Raw genomic sequence first — 19,402 nt, forward strand, 5'->3', positions numbered from 1 at the left:
GAGAATATGACATACAACTATTAAAATGTGAAGGACGACACAATAAAATCTATTTTGAACCCAACTCATAGCTCGTCTTTGAGATACAACCTTTTGGTCTTCAGTGGTAGATATGGCAACACATCGTTTGTAAGGGGTGTGCATAAAAGTGTCATTACACTATTATAACCATGTTATGTCACCTATCATGATCATGAAAGTCATTATAAATATTTATTACTGTTGTCATCAAGTGTCATTTGGTCAGCCAGTCATTTTTAATGCAAAGCTGACATTGTTTGAGATGTATTAGTTACGACATCTTGATAATCAAGAAACTGTTTGAAAATTTTGTTCTTTTTGTTCTTTATGTTTTAACCTATGTGGTTAGTTTTGACGCTGCTCATCGTGACATTATTATAAGTGTTTGCATGATTTTTTTTTCTTAACTTCCACTAAAGTGGTATCATTTGGACTTGTCATAAAGATGTCATTAAATGTTGTAAGGCCAATTTGATGACAGAGTACAGTACTATGGTTATGACAGTGTAATGACAGTCTTATGCACACACCTTCAAATAAAGGGTTACCATAAATATTATGTGGCACACAGCTGTGGGACCTGTTGGAAATGCTTGTTTTGCCAGACGTTTAAAGGCGTGTGCAAATTGAGCAGTAAAAGCAACTCACAGCAGGAGAATTGGCCAACAGTCTTTGACTTCCTTTAACAATTAAATTAGCTTTTCCAGCCAACAACCTTGTTCTGTTGTTCACTTTCCCCAGTATCTTTAATGCTGTTCTCTCTCCACCCAGATTACTGTCTGACAAACATCCTTAATAACTAACAGAGGACTTGGCAGTAAAAAATGAAGGCAACACTTTTGCGTGTGTGAGAGAGAGTGTGTGTGTGTGATTGTTAATGCATTATTGTGGTGTGTATTGTTCTATTTCCACATTTAAGATGATCTGTATCCTCATGAGTATGATAAATGAGAGGAATTCTTCCAAGTTACCTTCCAGGCAGCGATTGATTTCCATTTATGGTATGAAAATGTATTACAGCCTTTAAACCTTACTTGAGATGTATAATTCATCATTGTGAACATAAAGTCTGTATTAGTTTTGACAAAGTTACATTGCATTTACTGCATTTACTGTGGTGGATTTTACAAGTCAAGGTCATTTTATTTACACAGCCCAAAATCACTGAGATGGATGGCCTTAACTATGAGGTACTTATTGATCGTTAGTGTATTACCTACAGTGGATGGTGATCGACAAGCCCCTAGTTTGGAGAAACGGAGAGGGACAACAGCACTGCTATGGACAGAGTCAGCAACAAAATATATCTTGGACACTTAAAAAAACGCTCATTTTAAAAAACTCAGCATGTGTTTTAAGGACAGGTAACTGCAGTTGTACAAGCCAAATCTCAGTCTCTCTCATTCACCAAGGCTCCTTTGCCAAAAGCAGTCATTTTACGTCACATAACACAGGAATTGTTGGTCTTCCACTGCCTCAGTCTGTTAGTTTGCATTATTTTGTAACTTCGGTAAATCAAACTAACCATTTAAAACACTGAAGTTACACAATAACACCAACAAACTAACAGATCAAGGCAAGTGGTACAGCAGCAACTCTCATGTTCTGCAAGGAAAAATGACTGTTTGCCAATGGCGTCTGGTCGGTTTGGAGAGAGTCATATTTGACTCATATAACTGTTGTTTCCCATCAGAAAAGGCTACCTGATGTCAACATGTTCCTAAAGTTTGGTAATTGGATTTCATAATATACATGGAAATGAATGAGAATCAATGGTTACCTAGAAGTTGGATAATATGCAAAATTGGAGTGTAAAATCAAACTGTATTGCATGCATTTAAAAATAATCAATAAAAATGTAATTTATACACAGTAACTATGTGGATAACACTTTATATCTGCCAATACATAGGTGCGGCCCTTTGAATTTATTATTTTATTTAAGGAAAGTGTTAAAAATGTGTGTGCATTTACAAAATGAATGTAGCCAGTACAGGTCCTTGCAAGGGTTGTGCTACAAATAAGTGTGTGTGAGTGAGTGACAGAGAGGTTCATTATAGATCACTGTTTGTGCCGGCTGCTCGTCATACCCCCTGTACATCCCAGCAGGTCATCAAACAGCTAAAGTCCACCATTTGATGACTGTAAAAATCCCCTCTTGTTTGTTTTTGGCTCCCACCCCGGCTCTGCCTTCTCCTCCCCTGATGCGCTTCAAGCTGCGTGTTTGACAACCACAACCACCGTCCGTTTTTGCCAGGATGATGATTCATCATTCTCCTATGCAAACCCTCTACTTTTGGGTAGTTTGCCCTATAAAAAGTGAGGACACATTTACTAGTCAAACCTAATAAATATTTAATTGTACCTCAAAAGATGCCATGGCATTTGTTCTTTGATTACAAAAAGAGAAGAGGAAGCTTATTCAACGTTCTTACTCAACAGTGCAGAAATGTACACTGCAACACAAACTCTGTAAGACAGGCAATGTGATTTGTAGAGACTGTTTGCTCAGTCTTTCCTTCCTTTTTTTAGACGTCTATTCCTCCTACTCTCTACTTTTTATATCTGTTCAAAGTACCTGGAGGTGTGCATTGTTGCAGACATATGTGTTCTTATCCAAGCACTGCATTGATTGGAACCAAAGAGGCTATTGTGGTGCAATGTGCAGGTGTGTTTCACTTTAGATAAATAACTTTCAACTCTGTCATGATCAGACCTGCATGGACCTGCATAGATGTACATAGTTTGGAAAGAAAAAATATGGGAGTTTTTGTACAACTCTGAAGAGTTTGCATGCAGGCAGCGCTGGGAGGCTGTACGTACTTTGTGCACAGCAGTTCTCTGAACTACTAGCTAGCATCAGCGTGTTCATAATGACAATGTTTACATGCTGATGTTAAGCAGATATAATTTTTACCATATTCACCTTCTTAGTTGACTGTGTTAGCATGCAAACATTTGCTAATTAGCACTAGATACAAAGTGCAGCTGGTTGGAATGTCATTAGTTTTGCAGGTATTCTCCACTTGCATAATGTTGCATAACGTACATCCATGTTATAAGCTTCATATGTATGTACTTCCTGTCATTGCTATAGTAATGTTACCTTAGCCAACAAAAGTAGTGATTTTTGATCCTCAAGTTAGTTACTTAATTTTTCACACTTAGCTTGGTGCATATTCTTAATATTATTAAATTTGGATATATACCTCAGTATCTTAGATAACTGTTAGCAATGTTAGGTAGCTAGCTAGCATTGTCAACTTCATTCAAACTCAACAGGAACAAATAAAACTCATTGAAATTGTCTTGGCTTGTCTTTCCACTGCTTCAACAATCACCATCTTTTCTTTGGTCAAAATAAACCCTTAATTCACCGCATTAGATATGAAAATATCATCAAGAGAAGAGAATGAAATGGCAAATGCAGCCAGAATATTTTCATGTCTGTCTTGGTAAATTAAGGGTTTATGTTGCCCAAACTAGAGCTGGTGATTGTTGGAGCAGTGGAAAAACAAGCTGACATTGGTAATAGTTATTGAAGATGGGTGATTATCAAAATGCTCACAGACACTGTATACAAAATGAACAGTAAATATTAACATTGTATACCAAGCTAACTGTGAAAAGTAAAGTGACTATAGCGGGATCATCAACGTTATTACAATTGCCCCTTATGAGTGTCTGACCCAGATTCCATGGCAGTCCATCCAATAGACTACAAAGGTCAACCTCATGGTGACACCAGGGATTACTAAATCATCAGGATACATTGTCTATCAACCATTTATAATAATAATTATATTTCACAGGATGAGAAAAATGTCAAAGTCAATGTCAATAGTATTCATCCTCTGGGCACCATAGCTAAATGTACAACATTTTATGGAATTTTAACAAGTAGATATTTCATTAAAAACTCATAAAGCTCATTGCAGTGCTACAGGAAAAGGCAGGGGATTATCAAAGTAAATAGAATTCATACTCCAGACATATCTGCGCCACAATTCATTGCAATCTATACAGTAGCTGTTGAGATATTTCACTCTGGACCAAAGCAGTGGACCAGCAGACCAACACTGCCACTGCCAGTCACACCACTAGCCTGGCTAAAATGAGCTATACAATTGGCACAATATGCAAAGAAATAAAAATGCAACAGTGCTAGAAATGTGGGCAAAACCCCCAGAAAGTCAGGGTGGAGAACACAGTAGAACAGGAGAATTAGAACTGTGTGAGAGAGATATGGACGGACAGAGGGGAGGAGGAGGGAGGCAGCAATGGTGAATGAGAGAGATAAGAAATGGCAGCCAGGACACAGAGGAGCATTAGAATGAGGATGAGGCGGACAAACTAATTTCAGTGTTAGGGGAGTTCAACAACAATTGACAATCTCTCTTTTATTCACTCTGTCGGTGCCAGTGTTTACAGTGGTTAAGCAGGCTTTGCAGAGTAATTCTACTATTATTAGCCGGCATGACAGCTAATGCTGCCGCCAGACGGTCAGGATGATGGACGTACTGTCTGTCTGGTGACCCTCTGTTTATGTTTGCTGGTTTAGTCTCTGTACTTATGTTTGCCCATTGGTGTCTTTCCCTTTCTAATGTGAAAATAAAGCATACAAACTGGGAAAAGATCAGCCTACAGAAATTTGCACTTTTGGAATGGCAAGATGTGAAAAAAAAAAAAAAAAAAAAAAAGTGTAAATAAATGCATTTGTTTATTTTTGTCACTTGTTATTTTTCTCATTTGACGATATTAAAGCTTTTATGAAATATTATGTCTCAGTCTCTTCTGCACATGTAGTCAGTATAGCAGAATAACGATAATTCAAAAAATTAAAATTATCCTCTGATTTAATCAGGTTTTTTACATGACTGTGGGGGACGAGCCTTTAACTCGATATAATTGATTAAAAAACAAATTGCTAAATGACTGGTGTAAAAAGGTGTAATTGTTCAAATAACATATTGTTTGATTCCAAAGCATTTTTTACATAAATCAGAAATGCATAGAAATACAGAGGCAGTCTCATGATTGCCTTGTACGGATGCAAACAGAATAATCCTTTCAGTGTTCATAGTTCAGGATGCACCCAAGACAAGAGGCTATTATTTGACTCTGCATCCAGACACAGTGCTTCCGCAGCTCCCGTAAAGAGGAAGGTTTTGCATGTTTGCTTTTCTGAAACTCAACTTCCTTTTTCATTTGAATAGAATAGGCATTCTTAAACACTGCACTCACAATGACTCTGGCTGCATCTACTGAGAAATCCAAATCAAACGCTGCTCTTCCACCTAGTGGTGTAAAAAACACAGTGCATCGACTTGTAGCAAGGTTGCAAGCAACGACTCATAATAGTGGAGACGAGTGGAGAGGTGGAGACAGAGGCAGAGTGCTTCAGCCAAAGGGAGGGGGAGCAGGAAGAGATGGAGGAGGAGGGGCAAGACGAGAGAGATGTAGGGAGTGATGGGGAGAGGAGCACCAGTATTCTCTTTGAAGCTGACTGTATTCTCTGAAGAGGACGGTTGCATAATTTCAGCAGAAAAATAGCCTGACGGTGTTGTTTTTATTTCCCCTGCTCTCAGAGTTGTCTGGTCAGGCAAGGATCCTGACAGCTCTGCAGATAAGCAAACACAACACTATATAAGCTAAAGCATGGGGTCAGTATAGGGAACACAACAGTCAAACGTAGCCATTAAAGAGATAGTTTGGATGATTTGATGCGGGGTTGTCTAAGGTACTTGACAATAGTGACACCTACACAGAAGCTCAGCAGTGTACTGCTGTAGACAAGGTCAGCAACAAAAGGTATTTTAGCCACTTAAAAAGGCTTTGCCTAAAAAAATCATTATCAGTGTAAGTCTACGCTATATTTAGAATATTTTCACCCCATTTACATTGCTGTCAGACAGCCTTTTTTGATGGGAATTCCCCGTTACAAATAGTGTTCTCTATAAACCAACCAAACTCCATAGGAAAAATGAGCAATTTTACTATGCAACACAGTGGAGCTGTCGGTCAACTGCTGCTACAGTCTGTTAGTTTGTTTGTGTTACTGTGGGACTTTGGTGAATTCAAACTATCATTTTAAAACACATAAGTCACACAATAACACAAACAAACTGACATATTGAGGGAGTGGTAGTCCAGCAACTCCTGTGTTCTGTGAGGTAAAATTACTGATTTTGCCTATGGAGTTAGGTTGGTTTGTAGAGAGTGATATTTTGCTTTTATCACAGGAGTTTCCTGTCAGAAAAAGGTTGTTTGATGGCAAAGCAATGCAGAAAAAATATTCTAAATATAGTGTCCACTTCAACCTATATTATTATTATTTTTTTTTAAGGTGGATCTTTTTTAAGTGGCTATCTTTTGTTGCTGGCAATGTCCACAGCAGTACAAAGTGTCTTTACTCATGTCCCTCTCTGCTTTCCCAAGCTGCAGCCATGCTGACCGGCATATAATGTAGCTAATATGCATTAAAATTTTCAAACTATCCCTTTAAGATACATATGGCAGTAAGATGGACAAAATGGCCCACTCAGATAAGCATGCACCCACACACACAGGCTCATGACCAAATGAGTAATCATCCCTGCAGGTATCCAGGCTCTGACTGTGTGTGTGTGTGTGTGTGTGTGTGTGTGTGACTTTCTACTCCCCCTCTCTCCTCTCAGTCTCAGCTATGTAGGCTAGCTCTCCCATTATGTGTCAGGGCACCGCATGACTTACACAGGATTAGATGTGTTCCCAGCTGAATTCAAACTCATAATTGAATTTCAGGCTTGTCTCTCTATAATTGGACTAGAATTAATCAGAGTTTTTCTCATCATTCTTCAGCCTATCAGCTGGTTTACTCTCTCTATTATACTTCTAGATTCACTCTCCAGTTCTTTTTATTTTTTTTTTCCTGTTCTATTACTTTATTAGCCTTCTGCTCTAACTATTAAGCACAACCTTTCTCTCTCTGCCAGGTCCAAGATGGGCATCCTGGAATTTGGGCATCTTCATCTGTATCCGCTGTGCTGGTATCCATCGAAACCTGGGGGTCCACATCTCCAAGGTCAAGTCTGTCAATCTGGACCAGTGGACACAGGAGCAGGTCCAGGTCAGAGGACACACTACACAACCAAACATCAAGATAGAGACATGTGCTACATCTGTAACTGTTATGAGTGCTGAGTAAACAAGTAAACAAAGAGTGGACCCAAAAATGCAGACTGGAACGGAGGAGGCAGAGTTCAAAAGTGATTTAATTACAAACAAAAAGAAACAAAAGCTCAAGCTTACTCAAATGGTGTCCAAAACACAAAACTAAAGTTGCAGAATTCCCAGACAAGGTTGAAAAATCCAAAAACACAAAGAAACACTGACAGGGTTCAAGACCTCAACACGAAAGACAACAACAAACTCACAAAGACACAGAGAAACACGGGGATTAAATAGACAGAACTAATGAGACACAGGTGGGCAAACAGGTGAAACACATGACAATCAAAAAGAGTGGGAAAAGAACAAAGACAGGAAGTAAAGACTAGACATGTGAGGGAGAACCAAGACTACAAAATAAAACAGGAAGTGACCAACATAAACCATAACAGTAACATCCAGTACATAGCTGTTAACAAAAATATTACTCATTCATCACTCTTTCAAGAAATCATGACCCGGTTACCCAAGGTAATCCGTAGAGTTTGTTATCAGCAGTTTATCCAAAAGGAATCAGTTTGAAATATGATTCTTTTGGCGTTTTGAGCACCACAACTCAAGTGCCGTCTTCCATTATATTCAAGAGATGCGGAAATCTGTAAGGCCAACATCTCCCAAACTGGGTATCACACCAAAACCACCTAGATGGATAAATAGCACTACAAGCCAGGGGAAAATGTGTGTTTTTAATTTTAGGGTGAACTGTCCCTTTAATGTGATGCTTATTAAGTATTCATGGACAAACTAATTCATGAATTGTTTTTCCTGGTGAGCATTAGATGGGGATATTGATACCTCTGTCATATTAGCTTAGCTAATGCTATCATGGTAAAAATAATGCAGAGGAAGGACCCAAATGCAAGGACTGTGGCATATTAGGTGCAGTTCAGTGATTCATTACACAAAATAAGGTACAAGGCTTAGTGGAGGTGAGGCGGGTCGGGGTCAGAACCAGAGAAGCAGTCCAACGCTGGCAAAGAAATCAAATAAAGAGCGGACAGGAATCTAGTCCACTTAAGTAAAATTTCACAGGTCAAACAGACAAAAACAGTTCTGTTCCTTATAGTAATGGATGAAGTACAATAAAAACAAACGTTTTTGCTCTTTGCTAATGGCAGATATTAGGTAGGCCACCCAAACAGTGACACTGCTATACAGATAAAACTGTTACAGCCAAGAACCCTGATGAGCTTTAATGTCTTAATGAGTCTAATTTATTTCCTCTTTCCTCAAAAATGCCCGATTGTGTCTCCCTTGTTCCCCGTAGTCTTGTTTCCTCCACGGTTGCTACATTTAAGTACCAATAGCAGCAGCTTTAATTGGTACAAATTACACTGTGGTGTTTTTTTGTATTGAACCAACAGTAGTATAACACGAAGTCTTGACAGAAATGACCAGTATTGATCAATATTTCAATTTCTGCCTGTAGTTTCTGCTGAAACTGTATCTGAAATGATTTATTAGGAAAGGAGTCACAGGGCACATTCAACAGAGGAAGTAGTCATCAGTATGCAGTTCAGCTTGTCTGGATCTGAGAGGCAAGAAAGTCAGCATTATGCTTCCCAGTGTGATAATTTCACTATCGTCAGCATCTTTATTTTTCTCTTTCCTCCACAATAAAAATTCATACTGTTTTATTATCAGGACTCCGCCACATGTAGTGTGACTAATACCTTGGATGATGTATCTTTCTTTTATTAGACTCAGTCACGATTAAGTCTCAAGTTTTTGCACTCAGGTTTCAAGACAAGACTGTCAGTCATGTCCAGTCACAAGTTCTCATTCTAACAGTGAGCTTCCAGCCTTATTGCTTTACAGAGTTAAATGTTAACTTGCTGAGAATGAATGGTGTTAACTTTAGTTGAGTCAGGAAATGAAGGGAAATTACAACATGAAGGGAATCACAATTTGTGGATTCACACTTTTTTAAATAACTTCTTTTAGACTTGGGGAAAAATATCACATATTTTCAAGTCAAAAGGCTCAAGTCCAAGTGAAGTCATGAGCCACTGTCTTTTTTTATTTAGTCATGTTCGGTATAAAGTCATTAGATGTGTGACTCAAGTCTGAGTCACGACTGACTTGAGTCCACACCTCCACTACTTAATGATGTGATATGGTTTCTTGTGTTTTGGTGTCACCAGTGTGTTCAGGAGATGGGTAATGCAAAAGCCAAACGTCTCTATGAGGCTTTCTTGCCTGAATGCTTCCAACGGCCCGAGACAGACCAGTCTGCAGAGATCTTCATCAGGGACAAGTATGATAAGAAGAAGTACATGGATAAGGTCATTGACATCCAGATGCTAAGGGTGAGTCCTCTCACACACACACACGCACGCACGCACGCACGCACGCACACACACACACACACACACAACACTAGCTCTGTGCTTGTGTCTCAAACAGGATCAGCAGACAGGAAAACTTGTCATGACAGTGAATAAAGCATTTTCTTGTCTCGTCTCTCTCGAGCAAGGTCACTCCACCTAAAGTGTCTTCTTGCTCATCAAAACCGTCTGCTCTCTCTGTACAGAAAGAAAAAAGCTGTGACAATATACCCAAGGAACCAGTTGTGTTTGAGAAGATGAAATTGGTGAGTACATAATCCCATGTTCATGCTGGTTGCATCACAGCATTAATAACTGATCTTGCCGATTCCTTTGCTTTGGCAGATACATCTGACCACCTTTCTGTTCAGACAGAATATCATCAGCCTTAGATCCAGCTGGGCTGATCATAACTGTTTATTTAATATGGGGCAGGTGCTATATGATGATTGCCAGAAGAGCGTCACAGTCCAGTTTGAAAAGTGACATGTCAACCATGCTGCTGCGATGGTTGTAGGTCACTCCAGTTGTGTCCAGTCAGCAGGATTGTATAGTGCAGTGCTTCTGGCTCCCGAAACTCACATCAAACTGTTAAACTAGGCAGTGTTGATCAAATATAGATCAAGATTCTGTTACTGCATTGCGTATTACTCACCTAAAATGTTTTCAGAAACGTATTTCAGTGTACCATTTAGTTGTAATATAAGAAATGTAACCAGATGGCCACCATTTTGTGTCCTGCTTGAAAATGGACTAAGCAGCACTATGTGACATGTTTTGTTGCTCAGGGCCCCGTTTCCCAGAGCCTTCGTAGCGCTACATGTGTCGTAAATTACGACGCACATAGCGCTACGATGGCTCTGGGAAACGGGGCCCTGATTGGTTGTAGGTCTATCTAATCAACCCTTCCATCCAGTCCCATATATAAAGTCACACCATAAGTTAACTAATGTTAACAAAATGCTAGCTAACTGGCTAATTAACAACTAATGTCACTAGATAGCTCACAACTGATGTAGATTAGCTAGCTAGTTAGCTATCCTTCTGCTAATATTAGCTAACCTAAGATGTGACTATATATGTAGCTTTTACAGGCCCCCCAGCAACAACTTTTAACCATCTTCCAAATCTGAGTTTCTTTCAGCTGAGACTAGCCTAGCATATAGCATGTCTAAGTACAGGAAACAAGAAAGGAGAAAGTTGACCAAGGTTCCAGAGAAGCGGTGGGACTTGACTTTCAGTCATGTCGAGAGGCACTTTGAGCTGTGCTCGTTGATAACACCCCTTAGAAATAAAAAATGAACTGAGAAGTTCCCGACATTTATAAATTAGTTTAGCAATGCCCAGCCAGATCTTGTCCTTAAACAGTTAGATTTTTAACATTTAGCTCATGAACTAAAGAAGGAAGAAAGAGGGTGTCAGTCAGCGAGGAGTATGCGACACGAGGCACATCTTAAAGAGATGAGTTTTCAGCCAGCAGGGGAAGATTGAGAGCAACTCTGCTGTTTTGACTAGAGTGGGGAGGTCATTTCACCACCAGGGAGTCTGGAGAAAAAAGGATTTTGGATCCACGCTCATTTGTCAGTGCAGACATCTTGCATTAATTGAATCGACTTTCTCTGTTGTGACAGAAAAAAGACATCAGCCCCAAGACAGATTCTCAGTCTGTTACAGACCTGCTTGGATTAGGTATTGTACCACACACATACACACACAAACACCCATTTACAGCAAAATGCTAGTAGCTCAGTTATATATTGGTTAGCACAGCTACATTATATATTCTATTATGTTCTTTCCAGATGTCAGAGTAGGGAGAAAGCAACCTTTTTCCACATGAATCCTATTTTTAGAGCAATTTATATCAATTGTAGGTCAAGTTTAAGGTTGATCATCCTATCCATGTCTCCATCTACCTCTTATTAGACGCCCCTGCTCCAAGTCCTGCAGTGTCTAATGGTGGAGGAAGTGTTCCAGACAGTAATGAGAGCCCAGCTGTATCTAATCCAGCTCTGGCACACTCTGCACTGGATCTGTTCAGCTCCCTGCCAGCACCCTCCTCTGGTTCCTCCACTAAAACCACGGTAGGAGATAACACACTGCACATACTGTATGCCGTCTGCTCTCTACAGAAACCATGTGTTTTCAGCCATGCTGGCTCCAGGTGATGGTGGTGTTGGTCTTTCAGCTGGTCCACCACTTTTATCCAGACTGAAATATCTCAACAACCCTTGATTGGATTGCCATTACATTTTGTGTGGACATTGTCATCAAAGGGTAAATTGGACTGACTCTGGTGATCCCCTGGATTTTCATCTTTTTTATCAAACTTCCAATTTGCCTCAGAGCTGTCTCTCCTTCACACACACTTCTCACTCCAGTCTCTGCACCCTCATCAGGGCAATCAGCTCATCTGGTTCAGCTTGGCAGCAACCCTTGTCCTGACTGCCCTCCTGATTATGGGTTTTGTAGTCCTTTAATGGATGCCATGATGGCTTGCAGTCCTTGCTGCAGCCATCAGGAGGGGATTTATCTCCCCTCTATGACACAACCTCTCATGACATTAAATTATGTAGACTCTTAGTCTGTAAAGGGATAGTTCAGATTATTTGATGCAGAGTTGTGTGAGGTACTTATCGATAGTCTGTGTATTACCTGCAGTAGATGCCGGTCAGCATGTACCCAGTTTGGAGAAGCAGAGAGTATCAGTATCAGCATGGAAGCTAAGCAAAGAAGTGCTGTGGACAGGGTCAGCAAAAACATATTTTAGCAACTTAATAAAAGGTCCACCAAAAAACATTCAACATCAGTGAACACTGCATTTAAAATATTTTCATTGCTTGACTTTGCCATCAGACAGTCTTTTCCGACAGGAAACTGCCACAACATAAGCCAAATATTACTAATTGAGTAGACCAGCAACTCGTGTGTTCTGCAAAGGTAAAATTAGAGTTTGGTTGATTTGTTGAGAAATATTTGGTTTATGTAATGGTGGTTTCCTGTCAGAAAATGCTGTAGGACAACAAGGTAAAGCAGTGAAAAATTCTAAATATAGTGTACACTTGATACAACTTGTACAACTGATATTATGTTTTTCAGTGGACCTTCTTTTAAGTGACTAAAATACTTTTTGCTGCTGATCCCATCCACAGCAACACATTGTTTAGCTTCTGTGCTGGTGCTTGTTAAGACGACCATTAGCGGCTGGCGTTGCAGTAATGATGACAAAGGAGGTTGAGGATCCCAAGCATCTGGTGTTTATTGACAATTTACAGCATCACTGATGGAATCACAGCAACCCAAGTGAGGTCTAACCAGCAACACAGCTAGATGGGAACTGGCGCCTTAAATACTGCATCCCTGGTAGACCTGATTGGAAGATACCATCAGCAGGGGCTATCAAAAATCCTTTTGCTGTGCAAATGTACCTGAACCATATGCAAACAGTGGCAAATTCAAAATATATACAAAATCCCATTAAATGCTGTTTAATCGATTAACAAACACCCAAGCCTAATTAATATTAATAAATATTTACAAATACAATCCATTTTCAAACCCCCCTCCCCTTATCTCCCTCCTTGGTTCCCTCCCGGAACGTTTAATGTGCCCCTTGTAGCCGGGGGGACCCTTTTGGCCGTGCACCCTGGAGCGGACATAAGGAAGACAGGTAAGTAAGACACAATGCAAACAATGTTTAAACTTATGCACTAGTGCACGCACTTGGTCCTAATATTAGCACATCTGTATTGCTGCACAGAACTCAGCACAGAAATATAATTGTTATTCGTCAACCAAAACAAACCGATGCACGATACTGTCGGAGCCTAATATCACTCCGCTCTTTCAGGTAGCGCCGCGTATCGATCGCCGCATCTGCCAGAAAACACAACAATCACTCATGGTTCAAAATGACAATAATACCAATAAATAGAGCAATAAATATGCTACCAAACGTGCAACTATGCAATGTGCAAATTACATTATTCTGTGCCAATTCTGCTAATATAGTGCAAATATCGCTGACAAAGTGCCAAGTGCCATTATAATTATGCATAGTTTCACTGTTTGCTAGAAAGTGCAATTAATTCTGACCCACATTGTGCCATATTCCCGAGACCAAAGTCATCTGTCCACCGTAACGAAGTGCCCTTCGTTACATTTCCCCCCCCCTCTCCCAAAGGAGAACAGTACCTCACTCCTCAGGTATCCTGGACAAACAGTCCGCCACCACATTGGACTTCCCTGACCTGTACTGAACTGTAAAGTCATATGGCTGCAGGGCAAGGTACCATCCAGCGACGCGCATGTTAGCATCTCTCATGCGATGCAGCCACTGTAGAGCCCGGTGATCTGTTTCCAGGAAGAAGTGTCGTCCCAGTAGGTAGTATCGGAGGGTATCGATGGCCCACTTCATCGCTAAGCACTCCTTCTCCACCGTCGAGTATCTCATCTCCCTGTCCAGCAACTTCCGACTCAAGAACACGACAGGTCTCCTCTCTCCATCCACGTCCTGCAGCAGCACTGCTCCCAGGCCCACTCCAGAAGCATCCGTTTGGAGGGTGAACGGCTTCTCAAAATCTGGACTGTGGAGAACTGAATGAGTGCAGACGGCATCCTTGAGGTCCCTAAAGGCTCTGTCACATTCATCAGTCCACTGCACCTTGTTGGGAGCTGAGGCTTTGGTCAGGTCATTCAGTACCACAGCTCTGTCTGCGAAGTGAGGAACAAACTTCCGGTACCAGCCCACCAGACCCAGGAAGCCTTTCAGCTTCCTCTTAGTGGTAGGAACAGGGAAAGAACGGATTGCCTCTATCTTCCCCAGCTGTGGCTTAATTTCTCCAAAACCAATGATGTAACCCAGGTATTCCACTTCCCTCTGGGCAACAGCGCACTTGCAAGGGTTGATGGTAAGGCCAGCTGCCCTAATTCGCTGTAGGACCTGTTGCAGATGGACCATATGCTCCTCCCAGGATTGGCTGAAAATCACCACATCATCCAAATAGGCAGCAGAGAAGTCAGAAACATCCCTCAGCACAGAATCCATCAACCTCTGGAATGTGGCTGGTGCCCCCTGGAGGCCAAATGGCATGACCCTGAACTGATACATACCAAATGGAGTCCTAAAAGCTGTCAGTTCCTTGGCCTCAGGTGCCAAGGCTACCTGCCAGTAGCCTTTGCTCAGGTCCAACGTAGTGATGTAGCGGGCTCTGCCCACCCTCTCCACCAAGTCATCAATACGAGGCATTGGGTATGGATCAAAATGGGACACTGCATTCAGATACCTGAAATCTATGCAAAATCTGAGTGATCCATCCTTCTTCGGAACGAGCACAATAGGACTGCACCACTCGCTACAGGACACCTCGATTATTCCCAGCTCCAACATCAGTTTGATTTCTTTCTGCAGCACAGGGATCAGCCGCTCTGGGATCCTGTAGCTCTTCTGTCGGACTGGAGCATCCTTTGTGAGGCGAATCTTATGCTGGACCAACGAGGTGAATCCCGGTGTCTCCCTGAAAAGGTCCGGATCAAGCAGGGGTTCAACCTCCGCCTGCTGGGTCAGAGACAAATGTGTCAGGTCCACTCTCAGGGGCTCTGCCATGGTGGTGATTGTTGGAAAGAACTTCTCATTAGTGTCCTCATCCTGCACAGCCCGGACCAACAGCTGCTGGCACACCGGCTCTGGACGAATCTGGAACTCTTTGAGGAGGTTAACATGGAAAGTCTGGTACTTTTTAAGCCTATCTGGCATATACAGTTCATATGTGACTTTACCTACTCGTTTGCTGACTTCATAGGGTCCATGCCATTTGGTCAGCAACTTGCTCTCACTGGTCGGCAGAAGTAGCAGCACCTTTTGGCCTGGACTGAAGACCCTCTCTCTGGCCCGTCGATCATACCAAGCTTTCTGGCTTCCTTGAGCAGACCTCATGTTTTCATGCGCCAGTGCTGTCATCTCCTCCAGTTTCTCCCTCATTTTGACTACGTATGCCACCACATTTTCCCCTCCTGGCTTCGGACTCTCCCAGTAGTCCCTTAGAAGGTCCAGTGGCCCTCTCACTTGGCGGCCATACAACAGTTCAAACGGGGAAAACCCTGTTGACACTTGTGGGACTTCACGGTAGGCAAACAGCAGGTACGACAACCACCTGTCCCAATCAGCACCTGTCTGGGAGACAAACTTGCGCAACATATTTTTTAGTGTCTGGTTGTAGCGCTCCACTAGCCCGTCCGTCTGGGGGTGGTAAGGGGTGGTCTTAATACCCTTAACTCCTAACACTTGATAAACCTGCTGCAACAGTTTAGACAAAAAGTTTGTCCCACAGTCTGTTAGGACCTCCTTAGGTATGCCTACCCTGGAAAAAAGCTGTAAGAGGCAATCCGCTACCTGTCTGGCTTTAATCGACCTGAGGGGGAAGGCTTCAGGATAGCGGGTTGCGTAATCACATACAACTAATATATAACGGTGTCCTGAAGAACTTTTCTCTAATGGTCCCACTATGTCCATGCCTATTCTCTCAAAGGGTGTGTCTATAATGGGCAAAGGCTGTAGTTGTGCACGTGCTACTCCCTTTGTTGAGGTAAGTTGACATGTTTCACAAGAACTACAGAACTGAAAGACCTGCGTGTACATCCCTGGCCAAACAAAACGGCTCCCGATCCTGTTTAGCGTCTTTTGGAAGGCCATGTGGCCCGCCCATGGAATCGAATGACCCAACTCCATAACTTTGTCCCTAAACTGTTGTGGCAGTGCTAAGGCCTCAGACTGTCCCTTTCGCTGATACAGAAGGCCGTCCCTCACAACATAAGTGGCATCATCTAGACAGCTTGAATTACTTTGCTTAACCCCCTCCACTTCTATCACCTTTTCAAACCACTGCTTCAGTGTTGAATCCTGTTTCTGCAATGACCCTAAATTAGGGGGAAAATCAAAATCCAGCTGCTCATGTGGTTTAGATATGTGTTCTGTCCCTTCCCTGTGAGAACCCAACCACTTTTCCCTCCTTCTCTGCGCTCTTGACTTGTGCGGTTTTACTGTCCCTGCCTCCCATTCTACCCCAAAAAAAGGCAACTCCCTGAGGCCTCCCTCCGCACTCTGCGCTCTTGTGGTGACGTTACAGGGTTTTACTGGCAGTGTGACTGAATTCAACTCAATTTCACCTGGCAACTCCCTGCCATCTACGTCAGCCTTAGAAACCGTCTGGTGCATCAGGTCAAAGAGTGTCGGGACATCATTACCCAAAATGACTGGATATGGCAAAGCTGACGCTAATGCTACCGACAGCAGAAAAGTTTGGCCCCCCACTGTCAAATAGACCTCCGCTGTGGGATAAACATGCTCATCCCCATGAATACAGCTTATCCTTGACCTGTCCTCACTCCACTTTTCCCTGGGCACCAAACTGTCCAAAACCACTGTCTGAAAGCATGCAGAATCAAGCAAAGCCACCTCACGCTGCCCATTTATCAGAACTGGCGCTGTACGGCCTGCTTCTCTCACTGCTTCTACCTTAGCTGGCCTCGGGGCTGAACACAGGAGTGATGGTTTAGTATGGTTAAGGGCTGGACAAAACGGCTTAGTATGACCTAAAGCATTACAATGGTAGCATCTAACCTCCTTGGAGGATCTAGGTAGGGGTTTCTTAGCATGGCTTGGGGCCTGGGAAGTAACCTGCTTAGAAAAACTGCTAGAGAAACTCCTACTCTGTGGCCGACCAGACCCCTGTTCACCCCCAGTGGACTTACTTGAATAGACTTGGTGGTTCTCCCAGCTGAAGGTGACGCTGCGGCTCCCTTTTCTGGCTGACGTGAAGACCTCCGCCAGGCGAGCTGCCTCCTCTGCTGTCTCGGGGTCATGTTCTCTAATCCAAACCTCCAGCTCTGGGTGGACCATTCTCAGGAACTGTTCGAGGATAATAGTCTCTGATATCTCTTTTACCGTCGACTTATCTGGCTTGACCCATTTAGAAAACAGGTCCTTCAGACGAACATACAGCTCACGTGGAGTCTCCCCTGGCTCAATCTTCAAGGACCGGAACCGCCTTCGGTAGGTATCTGGTGTAATTTCATACTTTGCCAAAATTGCTGCTTTAACCTTATCATAGTCTTCAGAGTCTTTTATGTCCATCAGAACATATGCATTACGAGCTTTACCCGTGAGCAGGGGAACCAGACGCACAGCCCATCCATCTTTGGGCCAGCGGCAGACATGGGCCATTCTTTCAAATGTGGTCAAAAAGTGCTCAATGTCATCTTCTGCAGATAATGGCAGTAATTTGGGTTCCCTATGGGCAAGGGGTTCCCTGTGTGGTCTGAACCCACGACTCATCTGGCTGGTCATCTCACCTGGATCATCATCGTCACCATCATCATCATCATCACCACCATCATCAGTATCATCCTCATGATTGTCCCTTCTTGGGAGCTGGCCCTCCTCCTGTGCATCTGGCTCCTGTCCCTGTTCTTCTCTCATCATGTTTACTTGCTGCTGTATTTGTGAAAATTGATGCTGCACGCGTCTCCATCGCTGTTCTTGACGCGAGGATTCTTTCTCCATTTGCTGATCTCTCACTGCCTGGGACCGAATGAGAGATTTCACCAGACCTGCTAGCTCCTCCAGCTTATCTTCAGCTTTGGCCTCCGCCACGGCGCCTGAGCCGGCTGATGAGCAAGCACCCTCATCTGGCTCCTCTTGTTCATTTTTCTTCCCATGTCGAGTCATCATGTTACTGCCGCGTGAGCCCCTACTTTCTGACACCACTTGTTACGACGACCATTAGCGGCTGGCGTTGCAGTAATGATGACAAAGGAGGTTGAGGATCCCAAGCATCTGGTGTTTATTGACAATTTACAGCATCACTGATGGAATCACAGCAACCCAAGTGAGGTCTAACCAGCAACACAGCTAGATGGGAACTGGCGCCTTAAATACTGCATCCCTGGTAGACCTGATTGGAAGATACCATCAGCAGGGGCTATCAAAAATCCTTTTGCTGTGCAAATGTACCTGAACCATATGCAAACAGTGGCAAATTCAAAATATATACAAAATCCCATTAAATGCTGTTTAATCGATTAACAAACACCCAAGCCTAATTAATATTAATAAATATTTACAAATACAATCCATTTTCAAACCCCCCTCCCCTTATCTCCCTCCTTGGTTCCCTCCCGGAACGTTTAATGTGCCCCTTGTAGCCGGGGGGACCCTTTTGGCCGTGCACCCTGGAGCGGACATAAGGAAGACAGGTAAGTAAGACACAATGCAAACAATGTTTAAACTTATGCACTAGTGCACGCACTTGGTCCTAATATTAGCACATCTGTATTGCTGCACAGAACTCAGCACAGAAATATAATTGTTATTCGTCAACCAAAACAAACCGATGCACGATACTGTCGGAGCCTAATATCACTCCGCTCTTTCAGGTAGCGCCGCGTATCGATCGCCGCATCTGCCAGAAAACACAACAATCACTCATGGTTCAAAATGACAATAATACCAATAAATAGAGCAATAAATATGCTACCAAACGTGCAACTATGCAATGTGCAAATTACATTATTCTGTGCCAATTCTGCTAATATAGTGCAAATATCGCTGACAAAGTGCCAAGTGCCATTATAATTATGCATAGTTTCACTGTTTGCTAGAAAGTGCAATTAATTCTGACCCACATTGTGCCATATTCCCGAGACCAAAGTCATCTGTCCACCGTAACGAAGTGCCCTTCGTTACAGTGCTCCTATGTGCTTCTCCAAACTGGGGGTGTGCTGACAAGCATCTACTGTAGGCAACACACCAACTATTGATAAGTACCTTACACAATCCCATTTAAAAT

At 42.5% G+C, this 19,402-nt stretch overlaps 1 protein-coding gene across 1 annotated transcript in view; it reads left to right on the forward strand.

The window, feature by feature from the left end:
* smap2 (small ArfGAP2) overlaps nt 1–19,402 on the forward strand; it is a 31,695-nt gene that overhangs the window by 10,002 nt on the left and 2,291 nt on the right. Inside the window, exons 2-6 of the mRNA XM_084739011.1 lie at nt 6,996–7,129; nt 9,375–9,539; nt 9,764–9,823; nt 11,189–11,246; nt 11,484–11,641. Coding sequence (XP_084595137.1) covers nt 6,996–7,129; nt 9,375–9,539; nt 9,764–9,823; nt 11,189–11,246; nt 11,484–11,641 — 575 coding nt within the window. The remainder of the gene's footprint in view (nt 1–6,995; nt 7,130–9,374; nt 9,540–9,763; nt 9,824–11,188; nt 11,247–11,483; nt 11,642–19,402) is intronic.

Source organism: Lutjanus erythropterus, chromosome 16, assembly GCF_056507025.1.
Source record: "Lutjanus erythropterus isolate fLutEry1 chromosome 16, fLutEry1.hap2, whole genome shotgun sequence".
NCBI lineage: Eukaryota > Metazoa > Chordata > Actinopteri > Lutjaniformes > Lutjanidae > Lutjanus > Lutjanus erythropterus.